The following is a 22,534-nucleotide window of genomic DNA, read 5'->3' as shown; positions in this document are numbered from 1 at the left end:
GGTACTCAATTACTTCCTCTTTAAGCTTTTGAAGCGAGAGTGAAAGTCACTTATTCATAGAGATAGAGAGAGAGAGAGAGAGAGAGAGAAAGAGAGAGAATGTGTGTCTACTTTGTGGCACGGAAATTGATTTCTCACCAAGTATCTGTACACTTCTACACATTTTTCAGCTACTTTGCAGTTACTCTACACGGATGACTAATTCATGCCTTACTTCCAGACCAAAGCACTTGAAAGTTGCCACATGACCCTCCAGGTGTCTTGCCTGGACACATGTTCCAAATGTCAGAGCTACAAGATACATAGATACAAGTCAACACAGAGAAGAGCTACCCAAGATAGTCTCTGGACCCACAGTGGACTTCACATGAGTGAGAAATAAATCTTTATATGTTGAGCCACTGAGCCTTCTAGTTTTGTTTGTAATCACAACACAACCAGCAAAATTTAATGTCTCCTTTTATAGTCTAATTGGACTTAATGCAAGGCAAAATACATACATAAGTATTAAGTATTACTTAATACTTGTGTTTAAGTATTAAAGATTACCTTCCTTTCTGTGTAATATTGTGCATCTAGAATGAATGGAATGATTTAAAGACAGTATTTGAAAGCAATGTGAAAAAACAACCCAATATACAAAGAACAACTTAAACACAAGTGGACACTGATAGTTTCACCTTAAGAGAAAAGAACTCTTAAGCATACAAGTTGCAAAACAAAAAACCCAATAAACCAAAAATAACAACTGAGAAACCAAAATCAGCTATTAGGAAACAGGTAAAAAAGAAAGCAAAGCAAATAAAAACACCCTTTCATCATGAGTAGTAAGTAATTTCAGTCATGGTCATGTAACAGAAGTAGCAAAGCAGTCCCTATTTATCCGTGCAGTTCCACTTCCCACAGTTCCCGTTACTCTAGGTCAACCACAATCCAAAAATATTAAATGGAAAAATTCCAGAAATAATTCTTAAGTTTTAAATCGCACCTCATTCTAAGCAGCATGATGAAATCTCACATTGCCCTGTTCCATCCCACTTGGACTTGAATCATACTTTTGTCCAGTTTACCCACACTGCATATGCTCTAGTCCAGAAGTGTCCAATCTTTTGGTTTCCCTGGGCCACAGTAGAAGAAGAACTCTCTTGGGCCACATAAAATACACTAACAACAGCTGATGAGCTTAAAAAAAAAAAAAAAAGAGAGAGAAAGAAAAAAAAAATCTCATAATGTTTTAAGAAAGTTTATGAATTTGTGTCAGACCACTTTCAAAGATGTCCTAGCCACCATGTGGCCCAAGGGCTGCAGGTAGAACAAGCTTTCTCTAGTCACTTAGTAGTGGTCTTGACTATCAGACTCCACTATTAGAATTGGTTATAGACTACTGCAGTGCTTATTTTCAAATAACCTTCATTTTACTTAACAATGACTACTATGTCAACTTTCAGGCATCCACAGAGGAGTCTTGAAATGTATTCCCCACAGATAAGAGGGAACTACTGTATAGGGCCATTAACTGCTTATCTACAATTCTAGTATCTCAAAATTCTGGAAAAAAAAAAACGAAGTTTTAATAAGGTTGTTACAAAATAATTTGGTAGCAACCCTAAATCTGAACTGACTTGAAACTATTTGTAGCTTCTATTTATCCCACCTGTATGAATATTAACACATTTTTGGTGTGGAAACAGTAATGCAGATAAACAGTAATGCTGTGGAACAGATTACATAAAGTACCACAAACACATCATATTACCTTTCTAAAACATGAAAATTTCTGCATTCTGAAACACATCCGGCCCCAAGGGTTTGAAATAAAGGATTGGGAACTTGTAAAAATGGAAGTAACTTGTGTATTGTCGTAATGATGAAAATAAAACCCAAATGAGGAGCACAAATTTCTAACCTGCGTGTAACTCAATGTCAAACTGAATTTTGATGACTGTCCAATGTTATTTCTCCATGATGTTATTTTAATACTCCTAGTAGAATAGACATAACCAGCCTAAAGCTAGATCATGCAGGGATATAATTAACTGGCACAAGACCTAAAAGAAATAAAAATACTGCTGTAAGCATTTCTGGCCTCAGAAGACCATAATTTAGCAGGTACTCAAGGTAGCCATTCCTGTGGTTTCGCATAAAAAATAATACACGCGTATGTCAAATAATGTAAGATATGTGTAAACTATGCACAGAAGTAGCAGGAAGTGAAGAACCAGCTGAGGAGCGTGTAGGTGAATATATTAAGGAGGCATCACTAATAAGACAGGAAAACAGTCAAAAGCAAACTACTCAAACATTCAAGAGGCAAAGTACAGGAACAAATATCTATAGGAGGGTCTCTCAACTTCAGCACTAGACATTTTGGCCCAGATAATCCTTTATTGTGGGGGGTCTGTCCTATGTATTATAGGGTATTCAGCAGTATCCCTGACTTCTACCTACTAATGTCAGTGGTAGCCCCCTTCTCCCTCAGTTATGAAAAGCAAAAAATATCTCCAGGCATTACCAATTGTCACCTAGACTGGGGGGGCTGGGGAAGGGCAGGACAAAAATTGCCTCAGTTGAGAACCACTGATGCAAAGGCAAAAAAAAGATTAAAAGTTTGAAGATATTTCAGCTTCCAGATTCCAATTAAAATGCCCAAATATACTTACCTGTCAAAATTGGTATGTGGAAAAAAAAAAATCACTTTCTATTTCTCTAGATTTACAAGTGATTTTATTATGTTTTCATCTCATATTGATAGGGAAGAAGAGACTGAAAGGTCAAGTTCTTCATTCTCAATCTGAATGTCCTTACACTCTATGCAAGACTTGTTGATTTTCCTGAAAATTAAACATAGCCATAGTTGCTGTTACAGCAACACATTTAAGGAAAGAATAAAGTACTAATTGGTTATGAGAGGAATATGATTTGCAGCATGTAGCTGCAAAGTAAACACATAACTTTTCTAAAAGCACACACTGTTTTACCCACCTTCTAATTACATTATCTGCATTGAACTTAATAGATCCTTAACAAAAATGTGAAGTTTAGAGGGAAGAATATTATTTTCACTTGGTCACTCCTTTGGAAAATGTTTCTAGTCACACAGGGTACTAAGCATTTTTGCTACACTGGCATGTATGGAGGAAATAACTAGGCCTACTGTGAGTATCAATTGCCTCTCATAAGCAAAAACAGTAGCTAGGTAAACTTTGAATAGGTTATTAAATATTAAATATCATAATTATGAAAAAGGTAAAGAACATATAGGATATTTAATAAATTTTCTCTGAAGTCATTGTTTTGCCTGGAATTGCTATTTCTATGTCAATTTGAGAGACTTCAATTTATTTATTAACAGACCTTCACATGCAAAGCACCATGTGAAGGAAGGAAGAGATACAAAAATGAATAAGACAATCTCTGCCTTCAAGGAACACTCACTCTTGCAGAAGGTAGATAAGTATTATAATACAGCATGAAAAAAGTACTTTATTACAGTTGTGTTGAAAAAAACTACTGGCTTATTGAGAAATAAAACATCAATTTGCTTTGATCATAAATCATTTAAAATTATCACTAACACCCAAGTCCTCAGAAAAATCCTCACGACTTTTGAGGTCTACACTGATGCCAAAATGAATTTATCAACAATAAAACTAATAATATAAAGTACCTGTAGATGACCACGGCACAGTGGGATGAAAAATACTTTGTCAGAGTAGTTCTATATTTATCTGTTTTACAGTTGAGCTTCCAATTAAGATTTAATTTTTATAAAAAGGGGCTTCCAGGATCTTTTTTTTGAAGAGTTGAAAATAAAAGGACTAGATAACCAATGAGATACAATCTTGTAGCAAACACCAAAACAAAAACAATCAAATGTATTAAGAAAAAGTGATCTATCTATATGTGTGTGAGAGTTTACAACCAAGTACTCTACAATCAACCAACAAAGCTAATATAGGGATCACACGTTATTTCAATTATTACCTGCTTTCATATGCCAATTAGAAAAAAGCTTTCAAAATTTCTCCTTAGTTCACAGACAAGGAAAGAATGCTATGGAGTTAGGTAATGCAGGTAACAGCAATCCAGAATGTGAATTTTAGAACTGCTGATATAATCCCATTCACAGTAAAATCACAAATTCTTATATTTTAAAAGGGGAAAACACAATCATTACTCTTATCTAAAAATTGTTTATTATACTTTACTGGACAATCATAATATTCTCTATTGAATTAAATATCATTGACCTTACGTATGTTCCTTTAAAAGGGATGCAGTATTTGTTCATCTATGCCTGAAGCTTTTAGGTTTATTTTCTTTTTTACACAAGTTTCTAGGAACTACTTTTACTGATAATAAAAAACAAATTGCTTGTTATGTACTTGTACTCAATAATCTGGTGATGAATTAAGATAAAATTATATAAGACATCAATGCACTGGAGAAAATGCCAGCAACAGTGAGAGCACACCACTACACTGTGTCTCCCATTTTTATCTTGCTGTGGCCACTTTACTGACTCCATTTACACTGCTACAAAACTTAAACATATTAATTCGTTTAATCCTCACAATAACCCTATTATAAAGGGGGGGTATTAATTTAATCCCCACTTTACAACTGAGAAGAACAGAAATATTCCAAAATGTATCTAAGGTAACACAGCAAGTTAGTGGCAGAGCATGGATCTCAACCCAGACAGTCTTGCTCCAGTACCAGCACTTTTCAAACCTACTTACATAAGCAATTCACCAGGAATCTTGTTAAATTCAAATTCTGGGTTGGGGGTTGGGGGAAGCAAGAGTCTGCATTTCTAACAAACTCATCTGTGACGCAGATGCTGACAGTCTGCAGGTCACTCTTTTAAGTAGCAAAGTTCTAGTCTACCCTAGAAAATGATGGAAAGTGGTAGCAACCCTCAGAAGAAAGTAGAAATTATCCTCAGACAATTAGACTAATGAGGAAGCTAGAGATTACCAACTACTGGTTTAGAAACAACTGCTTCTTTTATGATTTCATTATTTTTTTATTTTTAAAGAAGAAAGTCAACAAAATTACCTCATCTCAGGTTTTGCTAGTCAGTATATTCATACTATAAACTTGAAACTGTAATACATATCCCCCAATATGGCCTTTCCCACATCAATAAACTATTTATTAATACAAATACCCCCGAATATCTTCAGAATAGATTCACTCTGAACATACTGATGAGTATTTTAAGAGTGTTTATTTGTGCTTCTTCCTATATGGAAAGAAATTAAGGGTTAAGTTAGAAATCAAGTACCTTTCTAAACTTTTGCTGTTCGCACAAGTGGTGACTAGGAGAGGACAAGGACACCCTCTGGGAAACAGATGGAAAGTAAATGTCTTAATAACACATCACTAAACAATTCTAGTCAATAATTCTCTCTAAATACAAATAGGGAAATGCCCATAACACAATTTCCCTTGACTCTCATTGATGTATCAATTATTTATACTCTATGTAAACAGCATAAACTGAAACCAATAAATAATATATCCCTATGTTTAGTACACTATGGTCCATGGCCCTCCAATACCTAAAACCTAAAATAACATCAAATCACTGGAAATAACGTCATTATCAAACTTTTACATTATCAGGAAAAGAAATATCAATGCTATCAAAATATACTAAAACATGTATAAAGCCATACACAATACTAACATCACCCTGGGTGTGTATGTACTAGACGTAACTATATACTAATTAAACAGTATTTCATTAATTAAAAAATAGGAAGGGATTTTAGAGAAATCATCCCAGTCTGAATAATTTTTGTTTTGCTGAGTTTTCTTGTATTTCATTCAACTTTTTCCTGAATGTACACAGATATACTTTACATTTCTTCCCCGAGGAAGAATTAAAGCTGTCACGTACTTTGACAAACTTGTAAAAATCGTATTCAAGACTGTAATGGAATTCTGATTAAATAACTACACATGAAAGCCAAATGTATTAGGTTTCATAGATCTCAGGCAATATGAATTCACATATTCTAGAATTTATGGATATAGATCCATTTTTAATTACAGCATAAATTAATAAATTTAAACTGTACAATCACCGTAAAGCTAAAATTCTCATTTACGCACTTGTGAATTAAAAGAACATAACACCACAGTCTGTCACAGATCTGACACAAAGGCAAAAATATAATACAAATTCAGGCTTCTTACTTGTCAAAATTCTAAAACACCTTTACTGAATACTCAGTATTCCAATTCCCACTCAAGGACAAAAAGTAGGTCTTCTTCCACCCAAAAGAATTTGAAGACAAACAAAGTATCTGGATATTTTACATGTGAGGCATATGGAAAAACACTGCCTCCAATAATAAGCAACAACTTATCCTGGTTCCCTACTAAGACATATTTTATGTCTGTTTTTCACATACCACAGCCACACATAAACTCATCTATTAAAAGAACTTGAGAACTAAAAGATGTCATTTGCAATAGGTGAGAGTCATCACAGGTTGTGACAAGGGAAAGCAGGGATGAGGTGTTCCATGTTATTGTTCACAGAAAACCCAAAGTTTTGATGTTTCACTAGTCTAATCACTAAATGAGGAAGCATTATTTCAAGGACTTAAATGAAATCTGGTATATAAAGAGAAAGACAAGTGAAACCACCTATCTCGTGGAAAGATTCTACTCCCTCTAAAATAATCCTCAGTGACCTTGAGGAAACATTCCCAAGTTAAACATGTAAAGCAGATTTCTCTGGTAACTGCAACAGCAGGCTATTGCTCTGAGGGCACTCAACACATGTCTACTAGGCTTTCTAGATTTATGCATATACATTAGTTTCTTCCATTTGCAGAAAATCAACAGAAACCTTTAAAAATGTTTGACCTTACATGCAATTTTAAAACATTTAAGAGTTCTGAATTGATAGATCTTTACATTTTTCATAATGGGAAATATCAGAACACACTCTGCAAGTTAAGTGATTCTTCCAGCGAGCAAATTTAACTTGACCTCCCTAAATGGCTACAGATTTGACACACCATTTAGAAGGCTGGAGGGAAAATACTTTGATTTGCTTGTTCTCTAAAGCAGCACTGTTCAATAGAAATATAATGCAAGTCACATATGTAATTTTAAATATTCCAATAACCATATTAAAATAGTAAAAAATTGAAATTCATTTTAATAACATTTTATATAGCCAAATACATCCAAAATATTATTTTAACATGCAATAAACATATTTTTTAAGTCAATGCAATATTATACATTCTTTTGTTGTACTAAGTTTTCAAAATCCAACGTGTATAAATTTTACCCTTATACCACATCTCATTTTGGACTAGCCACAACCGAAGAGGTCAACAGCCACATGTGGCAAGTGGTGACGTTACTGGACAGCACAGCTCTTAAGTAATACTTTGAGATCTCACATACCACTATCTCCTTAAAATTAGTTTACATTCATGTTTCCTGTTTGAACTGAAATTACAAATACAAGCAAACTGTTCATTCAATGGATAAATCAGGATCAAATCACCTTATCTGAGGATCCAGTTAACATACACAGTAAGAAGCAATTGGATAATACCCTATTATATATCACAAGTAGACTTCAGAGATAGGGTCTATCATCCCAAGTGAATACAACTTGTAACAGAAATACAGGTTAAACACGAAAACATTTTCCTATCACACCATAAAACTGCCTTATTTCTTGCAGCCGTTTGCATTATTGGGCACATATCTCTTCACAAATTACCTACAACATTGTTTTCTATGTGTGTTCAATTTTGTAAGCCATATAGTCATTTAAAAAAGAATAGAGCGCTATACAAATGAAATGAAAAAAATTATTGGAGAAAAAATACTCAACCAGATACTTTTAATGTATCTTATACCAACCAATAATCTTAAATTCATCTACCTGAGTTCCACTGAAATGAATTCCCACAATTCCAATTCATTTACTGCTTTTTATACACATATTCCAACTACCAAAATTACTAAAAATTTCCTCAAGCCATCCGGACATTGGCTTAACACGTAAATAATTCCAACAATGCATTCTGTAGAAAACGAGGACTAAAACCATTAGCTTAGCCCATAAAATTTATCCTTAAGGCTAGTAACTGAATAAATCAAACAGAACCAACTATATGCTTGTTTACTGCATTTACATTTTGTAACACCACATTCAGCAATTTCTAAATAGGGAAGGTCAGTACAGATTGCACACAAGCAGTAACTTTAAAGCTGAGCAAAATTTTAGAAGTTTCTTCAGTATACTTCTGAATAAACACCCTCTACAGAAATACATCAGAACAAAAATCAGCACCATTCATAAGAATCTCAGAAGCACAAAATCAGTATATTCATAAATCCACAAAGTATACTTATGCTAAAAAGTATTTTTCTCCCAATTTTATCTAGTTCACCTTCTACAATTTTTGTTTAATGCACTTGCAAAGCTGTAAAGAAGCAAACGTTGTCTCCTCTGCTGCACACATATCCAGACAATACATCAATCTCTTGATATTTTTCCACAATTTGAAACCAAAACAACAAAATTCATTTCTTACCTGCAATTAGGAGGAGGATCAAGGGTTATTTCAGCTAGCTCCTTCTGAATTCTGTTAGTGAAATGAGAAGAGACAAAAAGGATTTGAGATAGTCTACAGAATAACCAGGGAATTACACTGCCCTCTACCACCATGCAGTTAAATGCAAGGCTGGCTCTGCCTTCAGTAATGCTAACATGGCTGCTTCCTCTTTGTTCTCAGAGGCATAACCCAAATCCCTTAACAGAAACTTTGCAGCTTTTTTTCTCACTTGCTGCTGCAAATAAGTAAGTCATTTACACTTGATTTGAGAAATACTCATCCACTAGTACTCAGTAAAGAATATAATATCTATTTCAAAACACTTTTTACCAAAGAAATTCTCTTTTCAAGCTTATATGCAAATGAGACAAAAAGGGAGGAGGGAAAGCACTGGAATATTTGACAAGGACTTCGAGTGACTTTTACTGAGGTAAAAATTAACAGGCTACTGCAAGAGCACATTAACAGTTCTGACAATATTTTATCTGTCAAAAAAAAGTTTAAAATTTACAAATATCTTTACTGGTGAAAAACTTTCGAAGACTACCTGACATTCTAATTTACCCATTTCTGTTTTCCCTGATCGTAGGCACAGCACTTAAATTTAGTAAATATTGACAGAAAGAGAAAATACATAGGCCTGAGTTAAGGGGGAGAAAAGCAGTTCTCTGATTTGATTCAAATTTAAGATGCTTTCAAAACTTTAGACGTGTCTAATATGTTCCGCATCAACACTATACCAAATTGAGAAGGATTTTAAATTATGTCAAAGACTGCTGCCATTCAAAAATATTCTCAAGTTATTAATACATCATTACTGAGACAATAAAGGTGAAAATCCATAGAAAAATATGAGTATTTATGAATCACCACGGAATGTAGTATTTGATCAGTTTTTACATTTTTTTCTTTAGTTGTGATCAATAAAAATTAACAAAATGTCAACATTGGCTAATGCTGTAGAGATTATACATTTTATGTATAAATACTAGAGTTTGTGGATGTTCCACTACTACTACCACTGACAGAGTCTCATTGACAGAATCTTTTCTTCTCTATCAGAAAATATAAATCAATAGGAAACAAATGATCTTCCACTTACATCCAATTAAATATGTTTCTCCTGCTGTTGAGTATTAACTTGTCAAGCACATCCACAAGTTTCAGAGTGAAGAGGTCCAAGGACAATGAAAGTTTTCTATCACCAGTGACACCTCAAATTGTAAAGGGCTACTTTTCAGTTTGATTTGCCCTCACAAGCACAGGGAGGGATAATCATAATTTAATCACGATAGTTACCTGTGATACATGATTTAAAGTCATGTTTTGTAAAACTGTAAGCAGATTTGCAGCACGATTTTAAATCTGCTTTCAAACATAGCAAAGGCCTGAATTTGCAATTTTCTAGCAAATATCATTTCTGATCATTAAGTTTCATGAAGAGAGGCCCTGCTAATCTCTGGAAGTGTCAATTTCATTAAAGAAGATTATGACTCATAAAAGGAAACATCCCCAAAGTACCATCTAATTTGGGTTCACCAAATTTTCCTTGCCAACTCCTTAAACAATCTGTCAGAATGTTAGTCTAATCTCTACTCAAGGACACTCTTAACTGAAGTTACCGAAGTACAGAATAAGTTTGCTTAAAAGCATAATTCTAGCAAGGTTGCATACATACCACCTAAAGAATGACAACTCATTCAAGTACAAATAAACTGATAATGAAGTAAATATTTCTGAACTATTGCTATTGATGTAAAACCAACAAAAGCGTCCAACCACCTGGAAGACAACCTGACAAAGTGTGCTGGATCCTTCTTTTACACATTACCTTTTAGCACTAGTGGATAACTTAGCAGTGGTTTTGCTAGAGAGTTTGGTGTTTTTCTTCTGCTGGGCGGCAGAAGGTTTTCTTTCCTCTTGTTCTTCAGGCTCTGGAGCGGCTGGGTCTCGCTGGTCCGCATCTGAACTGCCACTGCTGGTGCTGGGGCTCTCATCATCGGACCTTTGCCTATCACTGGACATCTTGGTGAAGTTATCTCTTGGAAAACTTTTAAAGAGAACAGGGGAGGATGGGGAGAAAATGTTAAATCTAGGAAATAAACCAACAGCATTTTCTTCTATTCATCTAATATCGTAATGTAATGAAAAAGCTTCAAAAGTGTTCACACTTATTTCATCATACAACAAGGGTTACAGGGGAGGTGATGTGTCACACAACGCCAGCGTTCAGGGATTTGCCCAACTCAAGTTAGAAAACCCACTCACATTTTTTTCCATCTCTTGGACAATCTATCAATTGTCTACTTTCTCAGAAGGCATGAAACAGATTTGCCAAGGAACTTAGGCAACAAGCATTAATAACATATGACATACTGTAAATAACAGATCTCGCTGAAAAAATGTTTAAAAGTCACTAATAACGTCTAAATATTTACACACTGACATTGGTCAAAGCTACCAAATTCCCTTTCCGAGAGGAAAACACACCCTGTTAATCGCCCATATGCTTATTTAAGGTGGCGATTCCTTCTCAGTGCACGTAAAGGCTTTAAACACAACACTTGGAAATTTAAAAATCAACTAACGAGCTCCTCTAGCTGTTTCCACCGCCAGCAGCGAAGATTCATCCGGCCAAGACCTAGCTGCCACCCTGGGAAAAGCAGAATTCAAACTGCACCTTCTGCAAAGCTCCCAATGCCACCAAGGTTCCTCGCTCAATTTTTACATCACGGACCGACATTTTGTCCAAAATAACGAAAAAAATAAGAAACCCAGAGGAAAAACAAACAAACAAACAAAGCCCCAAGAAGTGCAACAAATTTCCGCGCCCGCGGAGGCGAGCCGCGGCCGGCGGCGGCGGCCACGCAGCTCCGCGGCCCTTTGTGGGGAGGGCCGCGCGGGGGCCGCGGGCAGCGCTCGCCGCGCCGGGCGCCAAGTGATGCGAGCAGCCCGGCCGGCCCCGCCGCGGCTCGCGGACACTGGCGGCGCGGGCGCCCGGCGCGAACAGCTGCCTGCTCGCCCCTCCCCACCGCAGCTGCCGCCGTTCGGCCGCCCCCAGCACGCGGCCCCCGGCCCTCCGCCTTACTCGGCCAGTTCAGTCTGCTCTGCTCGCGCGCCGCTACGGTGTGGGAGGGAGAGAAAACCCTTCCTACAGCCGAGCCGGGAAGGGGAGGGAAAAAGAAGCCGAGGAGGCTCTGGCCGGGGAGTGTGGAACATTGAAAGTCGGAGGGGGTTGTGCAGTGCCGGGCTCCGGCCGGAGGCTGGCGCCGCCCAGCGCCTTCGGAAAAAAGGGGGGGTGGGAGCTCGGCTGGGCGAGGGCGCGAGCTCCCGGCGAGGCGGAGGGGACGCGGGAGACCCCCGCGCGCTGTGGCCTCCCGCCGCCGCCGCCCGGCTCGGCTCCTCCCGGCCGCGCAGTCAGCAAGTTCCGAGGCGAACGCGGGGGGAGGGGCGGGCGCGGCGGCGGCGCGCGTGCTCGCTGCTTGCCTGGCGGAGGGGCGCGCGCCGCCGGCGCCCGGCGGGCGCGAGCTGTTCCCGCGCGCTCCCGCGCGCGCTCCCCGCACCTCCCCTCACCCGGGGGGTGCACGCGTCCGCCCGCGCGCGGCCAGGACAAAGAGCGCGGCGGGGACCTGGCGGGCTGGCCCCTGCCGCCCTTGGCCGCGGAGCCTGTGCCAGAGAAGGCGGGGGCGCGGGCACCGTATCGTGGGGCCGCTGTGCCGCGGGGTGGCTTCCGGCCTGGGCCCGCCTCCGGGCGGAGGCTGCCCATTGGGCTACCCGCGTCCCCAGGGCTAGTTCCATCCCGTCCGCCTGCGTGGGGGACGTCGTGGCTCCCGGGGCCCCAGTACCTGGGAAAGGGCCCTGGGCGCGTGGTTGGGAGTCCCCCGCCGCCCCGGGAGACGGGAGACTAATGGGTGTTGTTGGCGAGGCCAGGCACGCAGGCGGAGAAGAGCTGCCACTTGCCCCTCGTGTAAGCTGGAGGAAGGGACAAGGTGGGGTCCTGGGCATTGAAGAGAGTAGAATATATTTGTTGATTAGGGGACCAACCTCTATTTATTTTTGGCTCACAGCTTGCAACTGTCGCTGCCAAAAGAGACTGTCCTTCGGATGCTTTGAAACCTTAAAAATCCAAAACAGTGTTTAAAATGTCCCGCTCAACATTCTTAAAAGTGAAGGAGAAGAGTTTGGGGTTGTGGGGTGGCGATGAGAGCTAAATACATGACACTTTTCTGCGGGACTCTTCTGTCTTGCACGAGGTGCCAGTTCTGGAAAGAAGTCCTGAGTGATGGTGGGTCAGAATGTCCACCCAGAAAAGCTTTAGGTGGAGATAGTGACAGTTTTGTTTGTTCTACCATTCTTTATGCAGTCTCCAGGTGGACTGTTCGGTTTTTACCCCGGGGCACAAAGTAGCCAGAATACAAAAACTTCCTGTTTGCAGCCCAGACCTTCTCCAGCTACTGAGAACTTGTTCCGGTGATGGAGCCTCAAAGGAATTTGTGGATTCTTCTCCCACAAGTGTCCAGGGGCAGGGGTGCTGTGAGAATGTGCAGTTCACAGAGGGAGTGAGAATGGCAGAGTCAAAACATGTACCAGAGTTAAGGGAAAGACGAAAAGACTGTGTGAGCCAACTATTTGCTTATTATTTCTCCTAATAGAAAACTTTTGGTAAAAGCTTGATAACAACTCTAAAGAATAAGTTACATTTACGTAATTTTCCAAAGACACAGTCATTCAGTTAACTTTATTGAGGGCTCTATGTTGCTAGGTGCTGGACACACTCATTCAATTGCTGTGTGACTAAAGCCAGGTCTCTACTCTGTGCTAAGAGCTCCTCATCCAGAAGGGGAACAGTTCATTAAAGTTCACTAGATTCATAAGCAGTAAGGATATTCCACTCAGAATGAACAGATAGAATAACTCATGCCTCAAAAAAGAGCATGGTCGGTCTGTGGACGAGCATTTTGATTTGGCTGGGTCAAAGAGTGCTTGTGGGAAAAGCTTGTTAGTGAAAATAAACGCAGAATTTTCCCCCAGCTTTACACGATGTGATGTTACAGCAAAAGCCAGACAATTTGGAGTTCAAGCTTTGCTTTGTTTGGAATGGGGAGATATAAAAGGAAAGCTGTATGCTAAACATGGGTTCTTTTAGGAAATTTAAGAACACAGAAATAGCCTGAAGGCCCAAAGGCCAGTTGCTGATAGGATTTAGTGGGGTGAGGAGCTTAGGGGAGAAAGATATTTAGTTGTGTTTGGTAACGTCTTCAGAAATAGTATTGGGTTGAAAAGCAAGGTAAGTGTATTCTAATCCTCATTCTACTAAGTTCATATGACCTTGGGCAAGTTAAGTTATTTCAATTACTCTTATGTAAAAGGAGATTGTATCAAAGGTTCTAAACCCTCTTCTACTCAAAAATTCCATGATTCCAAGATTTTTTGGTGAGTTTGAAGTCATGGAGTTTAACTTAACTTTCACCCAACAGAATATTCAGGATCTACTAACTGCTTGGGAAACTGGAGTGAAACATGGGTCATGCTCTTAACCAAGCTCGATTGTGTAGTGGGGCAGCCAGAAACGTAGCCTGCAGAATGAGAAGTGCTATATTAAAGAAGTGAATGAGAATAGAGCATTCTTAATCATCAATTAATTAATAATGGAACTATTAATTCAGGTTGGAGTTGTGGGGCGTGAGGTAAACGTCAAAGAAGGAAACATTAGATTAGTCCTGGAGAGAGCACTAGGGCTAGTGATAATGTAGATAATATAGGTAATACTCTTGGCAAAATACCTGGAACTTGGGTGTTCAACAAATAATACCTATTGTTAAAGTCACCATAAAGATAATAAATGGTTCCATGAGGTTAGGGGCAGTAGTGCCCTGCCCCCACAATGTGAGGTGCCTGGCTCCCTTCATTCAGCTGACTCAAGGGGTTGCTCAAATGATTTCAACTCACAGCTCCTCTCCCAGATGACATGGCATCAGCTCCACCAGACGTAACTTGTAAGGTACAAATTGCTTCTAATGTTTAGTTCTTCCTCACGTGACAACCTGTTTTGTAATTATTTTCTCTCTCTCTCTTGTTTTTGCTATGTCAGTCCTTGAAATTAGGGTTCATGTTTCACGGGCACTCTTGGGAGCATATAAATTTGACCTAATGCAATTATTTCATAAAATATATAATAAAAAGGGCCCTTTTCCCATAAGGTCCCTCAGAATAGTTTCACAAGCAGACACCAGCTACCACAAAAAAGATTGTTTCTTCTCAGTCTCTTTTCTTTTCTCTTGTTGGTGTGGGGTCCTGCCAGCCTCTCACTCACAGCCTTGAGAAGGGCAGTAGTAGGAGGGAAGATGCCGAATCCAATTGCAGTATTACAATGATTATCTCTTATCCCCTTATCCACCAAATGTTGTGACAAAAAGAGGCCTGCCTAAGGGCAAATAAGTCAGACCCCAGAATCCTTTGCACCTCCGTAGTTTGGGAGATGCTTTTCCTTTCAATGAGTCTCTGTTATCTGTGTACATAATTGTGAGTATGTGTAACTAAGAATTTCACAGGATCTCTCACTGAATTACCTGAGAAGTTTCTTAATTGAATGATTATGTAAGCTGGGGTATAGACCTCAACTCATCCACCATGACCAACAGCATCCCTCACACATAGAAGATGTAGAATACATATGAATTTATTTTGTTGATTTTAAGGTGCTTTGTTTCCTTCCAGTCAATAACTTTTCTGAGTGTCCCTTCAGTTTTACTGGCTGTTTCTGATGCTTTCCAGTTACTTGTATCCTCAGTCCTCTGGCTAAGCAGTTTTCTCTTTCTACCCATAAACACTGGATTGGTTTACTAGGAAGGTATTTCTTGGCTCAGCCTTAGTTTACACAGCCTTGTTTGTCATTGTTAGTCCCAGTGTCTTTGGACCGCCAGAATCCAAGTGCACCCAGTGACATCTGGGTGCACTTCCACTGCATCCTGAGGGGAAAACCTGCTGTGTGCTACACCAAGGGCTGAGCCCTGGAGTTCGAAAGGTGCATAAGCCTTGGTTTGACGTCAGATAACTCAGTGATTATTTTCTGTATTTCTCTTTTGAGATAACTCTAAGGGAAGGTATATACCCAGAAAGGCTTATGTCATGGTAAGGAGCCTGTACACGTGAAACAAAACCATGAGCTCCTTAGTATGTCAAAAGGCATTACAGAAAAATTTTTAAAGAAATATTTAACATTATAACAAAAATTTAGCCTTGCTAGTTATCCAGAAAGGAAAGTTGAAATGAAATATCTACCAAAATAGCAAAAACAATTTTTAGTTGTTATAATAATTCCTGGAAAATTGGTTTTAAAAAAAAAATCCCTTTGCCCATTTCTAGTAGCAATGAAAATTGGTACATGTTTCAAAAAGCAATTTGGAAGTTTTTTTCAGGAGCATTAAATGTTGCCATACCCTTTGACCAGATTTCTCCATTTCAAGAAATGTACTTTAAGGAAACATTCTAAAAGTGAGAAAAATGATATTGAAAAATTGGAAATGTCCAACAATATGCAAATGATTACACATACTGATTCACCCACATAATTAAATTTGCCATTATTAAAATAACAGTTGTGCAAAGCAAGCTAAAATACAAAAACAGATTATGATAAAATACACTTAAGGTATAAGTTTGTCTATTTTAGTCACTGAAATCAGAGCCTGCCTCAATACCTCTCAAGGTACCGAGCACAAAGTAAATCCTCTATAAATATTTGTTGAATTAATATGCATTGTATTTTTACAATAAGCAAAACAAAAATGTCTGAAAACAAAAGGTTGACCAGTACCTAGATTTTAGAATGACTATGAATATGAACAACTTTATATTCTTCTTACTATATGCAGTGTTTTTCTAGTTTAATAAGCAGGTACTACTTTTATGAGGGAAAAAAAGATGTAAATAAATGCAGAGGTGTAGATTTGGCAAAAATAAATGCTGTTTTAACAGTTTTTTTTTAAAGTTCTTACATAAATTAAAAGAAATGATGAAAGTTCAAGCAGACTATTTTAGAATTTGTCAGGATTTTAAAGTTGATATAAGAAAAAATAGGGAAGACCAATTTTAAATACTGAAAAAAGCCATATGAAGAGACTCCACATTAAATAAAACAAGCTCTGGCTCGAGGACAGATAGATCACTGAAAAAGATGTAACCAAGAATTAGATCATTTAATTATGTAACAGATGAGATTTTACCTAAAACATACAAAAAAAAGAAGTATTATGCAATAAATGACTGAGATAACTAGTTACCAATATGGAAAAAGATCACTTAAAATCATGCCTTATTTCATACATCAGCATAGTTATAAGCGAGTTCAAGAGTTAACATTTTTAAAAGTCACTACTTAAGAAAATCAGAATAATTTGAGTACATGATACAGAGAGACAGAGTTATGCTATACTATGCTAAAAAGCAACAGCACCATGAAAAATTACAGGAAACAACGCATTTGACCAGGTACACAAATTGAAGCCTCAATATGCCTTCCTAAAGGAACCACGTACATATACATGTAGCAAGTTGAAACAACAGGCTAGATAAAATGGTTTGTATAATACTATGAATAATGATTAGTATATATCACATGTAATTCTGAAGAGGCTTATAAAAATATCAAAACATAGTTAAAGAACATGTTAGAAATTTGAAGTTATTAAACTGTATGTAAAAATATTTATCTTTGCCTTAAAAAATGTAAGAAATATATATATTAAAATGGGGTACAACATTCTTGCCTTCAAAATTTGCAAATCTAAAAACTATGTAATGCCAAATACCTGGAGGAGTATCATGAGAAGGGCACTTTCCTATATTGCTGATGGCATTGTAAATTGATATAACCTTTTTGGGAAGCAATTTGGCAATGTGCTGCAAGAATCATAAAAATGTTCATACTCTTTGAACTTAGTAATTCTACTTCTGGGAATCTATCCTAAGGAAATAATCCAAAATATTTTTTAAATGCTATATGCCTGACAATGTTTATCCCAGTATAATTTATACTATATAAAAATGGAAACCACTCAAACTGTCCAACATAAGGACTATGCTTGGTAAATTACGGTTCATTCACTCGATGGAATATGATACATGAATATAAAATGGTGAGTATTATAACTAACAGTTTATCAATTCCTCCTTGTCGGAAAATCCTTTTCTATGAAATCAGCTCATGTCCTGCTTAGTTAAAAAGACTAACAAAAGTGTCATACATCTTTTTTTTAACTTATATTTTTACTTAACATCATCACTTACATTTTTCTGAGATGCCTCATAGCATCTTCTGTAAAATCAGGTTAAATGTATCATGTCTGCTTCAGAAAACAAAGTTGTATCCATGATGGTTGAAAAATGTATAATAGAGATTTGGAAGAAATATGCAAACAATCAATTTGGAATAAGTAGCCTGATTGCTTGTGATTCTGGCTCCCTCTTCCATATTGCATAAATGGTTATCTAATTAGAAAAGGCTCAATAAGGAGCAGTGTGCTTTCTTTTGGGGCTACAAATAAAGTAGTTTAATTTGATATGATAATCAGGCTTATGTGCCAGTTGAACATCTATATAACTAAAGTAGTAAAACAATATTTTTACAGAATGTTTCTGTTTCAAGAGTAAGACTTTTAGTGTTTTTCAGGTCCATTTTAAAGGCTCATTATAATTTATAAAGATCTCAAAAATCTTTTATGCCTAGTAAAATGTCAGGTGTATATGATTTTAACTTCTCTGGATTATAAAATGCCAAAATAACTCAGACGAAGTAAATATCCCAGAGTAATGTGAATGAGTTAAAAAAACAATGATAAAAAATTTTCAAAAAGAATATATATTCTGTGTGGTAGAGGTAAGGAACATCTCCAACTTAGATTCATAAAGGAATGACCACTTAGTACTAGTACTAATAATCCAGAAAAGGATGTTGAGGTACTAGACTTTTTCTACTGGTGAAATTAAGGATTAGAGACAATAAGTCACTTTCCTAAAGTCTTAAAGGTAGCTCTTGACAGAACTGTAGAGAGCACTTTGGAATTCTATGCCCATTCTGCTATGCTGTCATATCTACCAGGGCAAAGAGTCCAGTCTCCCAAGTCACCAGCTCCTGTAGAGATTGTCAAAAGACTGTCATCAGAAAGTTTTTGTAACTTTAACAGTCTTTTTGCACCTTTGTTCATAAACATGAAAGAGGCCTTCTCTAATATGGTAGTATAAATTCAGTAATCCTATTACAATCATTCTCTACATAATCATCCTATATATTCTTGATAAGACTTGTCACAATTTATAAGTAAATATTTTTTTGTGTTATTATTTCTGCAATATTTTTCTCCCCCTACTAGAAGGAGGGAAGGTCCCATATCTATTTTTTGTGCCTAGGACAGTATCTTGGCATACTTGGCATATAATATTTAGTAAAATAATTCTTGAATGAGACCACATTACCTTCATTCACAGTCAAAGAGAGCCAACTGAAGGAAATGTTACGGAATAATAACAACAAGAAAAATTATCTTTTCACACTGCCTAATATATTTATGGAACCAGTTTCATTAAAGACAGCATAGGCCGAGCATACAGGAATTGAAAGATATTTAGAGAAATTAAAGGACAATAGTTTCATACAGTGAAATAAATTAAAGATGTTTGGTATATGACTCTAATCTCTGAGATAAATGTCAGGGAGAACAATGACTACATTTTCTCACTCAATTTCTAATAAGATCATGGTCAGAGAATGAATACTGGGCTATAGGCTTATGCTGTTTTCTAAAAGTACAGCAGGGTAACACAGTTTTTCTAACGTGTTTAATAAAATGTCTGCATAGAAGAAATTAAGTTATGTGTTCTATAAAGCTAAAGTCTGGCAGTTAAGATTAAAATCAATCACCTCAATCAATCTCAGACTCTTTGGCAGAGCAATTTAAAAGAACTGATGGAAATAAAACTGTTACACATTTGGTCCAACTTTCTCTACTACTTTATCAAAACATTGTGGTCACTGACCCGGAAACTCAACATCTTAAGTTTAAGTCCTGGTTAAAATGCTTCAGCCTTCTAGATGCCAGTTTCTTTATCAGTAAAATGAAGAGTCTGAAAGTCCTTTCCAATTCTGGAATCCGTATGATTTATGCTCTTGTTTAAATAAATAATGTTGAACACACTGAATTAACTAACATGATTGTTAGCATCTTTAAAAACAGAAACAACAACAACAACAAAACTAACAATGCTTAAAGGCACCACTTATGCCAGTGATGATTTAAGGCCATATGTATCCACATGAGTCAATTAACTGTTAAAATTCAATTTAGCTTTTAAAAATTAGAATGTCTTATGTAAAGGATACTATAACCAGCGCCACCTTTTCCCCATTATTTTGGCTATATGAACATGTGAGTATCCAAACCAGCTGTCAATTTAAATGGGAAAAAATACAACAGCAATTCAAGTTGTTTAGAATTTTGTAAAAAATAATTGATGTCATTTTTCATTTTTAATAAGGTCGTTTCTGTCACGTGAGTTTTCCACTTTCTGGTTAGATTAATTCTAAACTTAATTTTTTTCTTGTTCTTAGAAGAATTTCTTAAAAAACAAAGTTATGACTACCGTGTGGCTACTCTTGCTATACACACAAAAAGTCCCATAAAACTGAACGTAGGAAATATAATTACATGCATATCTGAGACTTTATTTATTCAAATAATAAATATAATAAAGTCCTTTTAAAGGACAAAGTACAGTGGTAGAGGATAATGTGCCAAACAAGATAGGACAGCATCTCTGCTCTAAAGGATTTATAATCTAGGAGGATAGTTTAAGAGGGATGGCCTCAAGGCCTAAAAACAGGGACTTCCTACCTAAAAAAGCAATGGCTGAATTTCATTTTACCTATTCTTTAGGTAATAAGTAGCCCCTTGGAATTGTTTTGCTGCCTTCAAATGCATTAGAGGGTAGGCCAGAGGATATGAAAGGTAGCTTTATATACTGACTCAGCCAACAAATATTGAGTACCTATTCAACAAATGAAAAACTGTATTTTGTAATACCTAGTCCTGCAGAGAAAACTGTATTTTTGAATGTAGGTGACATGTTCATTAACACACACATGAGCACATGCATGCATGCACACAGAGCAGTCTCTGAAGAAATAGGCACTAGTTGAGTAGATAGAAAACAAGTTCTATCTTAGGATAATTATATGGTGGTTAAATAGCAGCAGCTTAATTATTTTCACATTGTGGTAGGTTATCTTTTTTTAAAAAAAAAAAAAGAATTCAGAATTCAACCTTTCAGCTGGGAAACTTCAGATGTTGGACTCTCTCACTCACTTCTTTTATGCTGTCTTTTATGTACATTGCCTGAGGTAATACCCCCAATAACCCAAATTATTATATGTTAATAAATACAAATGAGGAAACTGAGGCACAGAGAAATAAAGCAACATGCTCGAGGTCACATTACATGACTAGTAAATGTTGGACTGTCCCCCAAAACATATGCTCTTGGCTGCTGTGCTCTGCCATTTCTGAAGGAAACAGTGGCATTCCAAGTGAAGAGATGAGAAGGAGGAGAAGAAATTAACAGCATCATTGGCCCCACAGTGGCATGAAAGGATTGAGATGTCTAGGACAGCCTGGATATGTTGACAGCCAGTGAAGAATGGGGAAGTGCTGTGGTTTCAGGCATCCCCAGGAGGTTGCTTTTGGACAGTCTTTGGATAGTGGGATTGACAGTAACTGTCCGATGAGGAAGAAATGTGTAAAGAAGCTCCTATAAAAATCAGAAACAATTTGTGGTCTTCCTGGGCAATTTTTCTTCTACCAAACTCTCTCTAGTTCATCCTCTTTCTTTATGACATTTTCTTTCTTTGTCCTTTTCCTCTCCTATCCCGTTTAGCCTATTATAACGTTGACCACAATTTTAAAGTATTTATTAAATCAAATGTCTATATCATCACACTCTCTCTCTCCACTTCCATTAGAAGAAAACAACTGAAGTAACTTAAAAATGATTTCTTATTGGTGAGGAACATGCAGGTCAGTGACTCTTAACAGATGAATAGTGTCCCCAGGTGGACTAAAGTTTTAAAAAGTAAGAGATTATGAAAAATAAATCTTGGTACTCTGTCACTTCGGTATTAGAAGATATGGCCAAATCTTAAGTACAAAGCATTTCCTATTAAAATTTAACATTTTATTTTACATTTTTTAAAAATCCCGACATTTAGATTTAGGAACAATGATTACACCTTTCACTTTATAATGGGAACAAGAAGTTCTTGTGTGGCTAATGTAGGCCGAGAGATAGTTTATAGAATGCTGAAATCTCTGCATTTCTGTAAAGAACACTAAATCACTGATAAGCTGTATTTGTGCATTTAACTGTGAGTCTATAAACATAATTGTTAGTTATTTAAAGGAGTTGTCTGGGGAAAATTCCCAGCATCACCAGGCATCTGTGTCTACTGTGGCACAAATAGTGTTTGGACTAATGACTTAATCTGAGTGTACTTACTCTAATCGAACAGAGTGCAAATATATATATAATATGTATACACATACATATATACATATAAGTGTGTGTGCACAGATGGTCAGTTTGCTACAGGAACAAGCACTTGTTTGTTAAAGACACTACAAATGAGACTAACATTGCAGCAATCTCAACCACATAACTTGACAAACACATGTAACTTGAGTGCTGCAAATATTAAATAAGTTAAAACCAGTATCAGGGACTGACATCAGGAGCACATGCACAGGTTCTATATTGCCTAGCTACAATGTGTTGTAGTGTGGTATGTGCAATGGAAAATCCAGACAACAGGGATCCCAGTTTAAAGAGATTGATTTGGGGTGAGGAAAGGTGATACGGTATTCATCTCTGTACAGCTTCTTAAA

General features: G+C 37.2%; 1 protein-coding gene across 2 annotated transcripts in view; it reads right to left on the bottom strand.

Annotated features, from left to right (window-relative positions):
* The window catches only part of UBE2E3 (ubiquitin conjugating enzyme E2 E3), an 82,695-nt gene extending 71,057 nt beyond the window's left edge, over positions 1 to 11,638 (bottom strand). Inside the window, exons 1-3 of one of the 2 annotated variants that reach the window (XM_009182552.3) lie at positions 11,284 to 11,638; positions 10,435 to 10,653; positions 8,583 to 8,633 (exon numbers count right to left, since the gene is read on the bottom strand). In XM_009182552.3, coding sequence (XP_009180816.1) covers positions 8,583 to 8,633; positions 10,435 to 10,628 — 245 coding nt within the window. In that variant the 5' untranslated portion in view covers positions 10,629 to 10,653; positions 11,284 to 11,638. Of the gene's footprint in view, positions 1 to 8,582; positions 8,634 to 10,434; positions 10,654 to 11,191 lie in introns of both variants that reach the window. The other variant, XM_003907679.3, reaches the window with a different exon arrangement.
* Between the last annotated feature and the right edge of the window lie 10,896 nt (positions 11,639 to 22,534).

The sequence above is a fragment of the Papio anubis genome, chromosome 10 (assembly GCF_008728515.1).
Source record: "Papio anubis isolate 15944 chromosome 10, Panubis1.0, whole genome shotgun sequence".
Classification (NCBI taxonomy): domain Eukaryota; kingdom Metazoa; phylum Chordata; class Mammalia; order Primates; family Cercopithecidae; genus Papio; species Papio anubis.
This window is presented reverse-complemented; position numbering and strand designations above follow the sequence as displayed.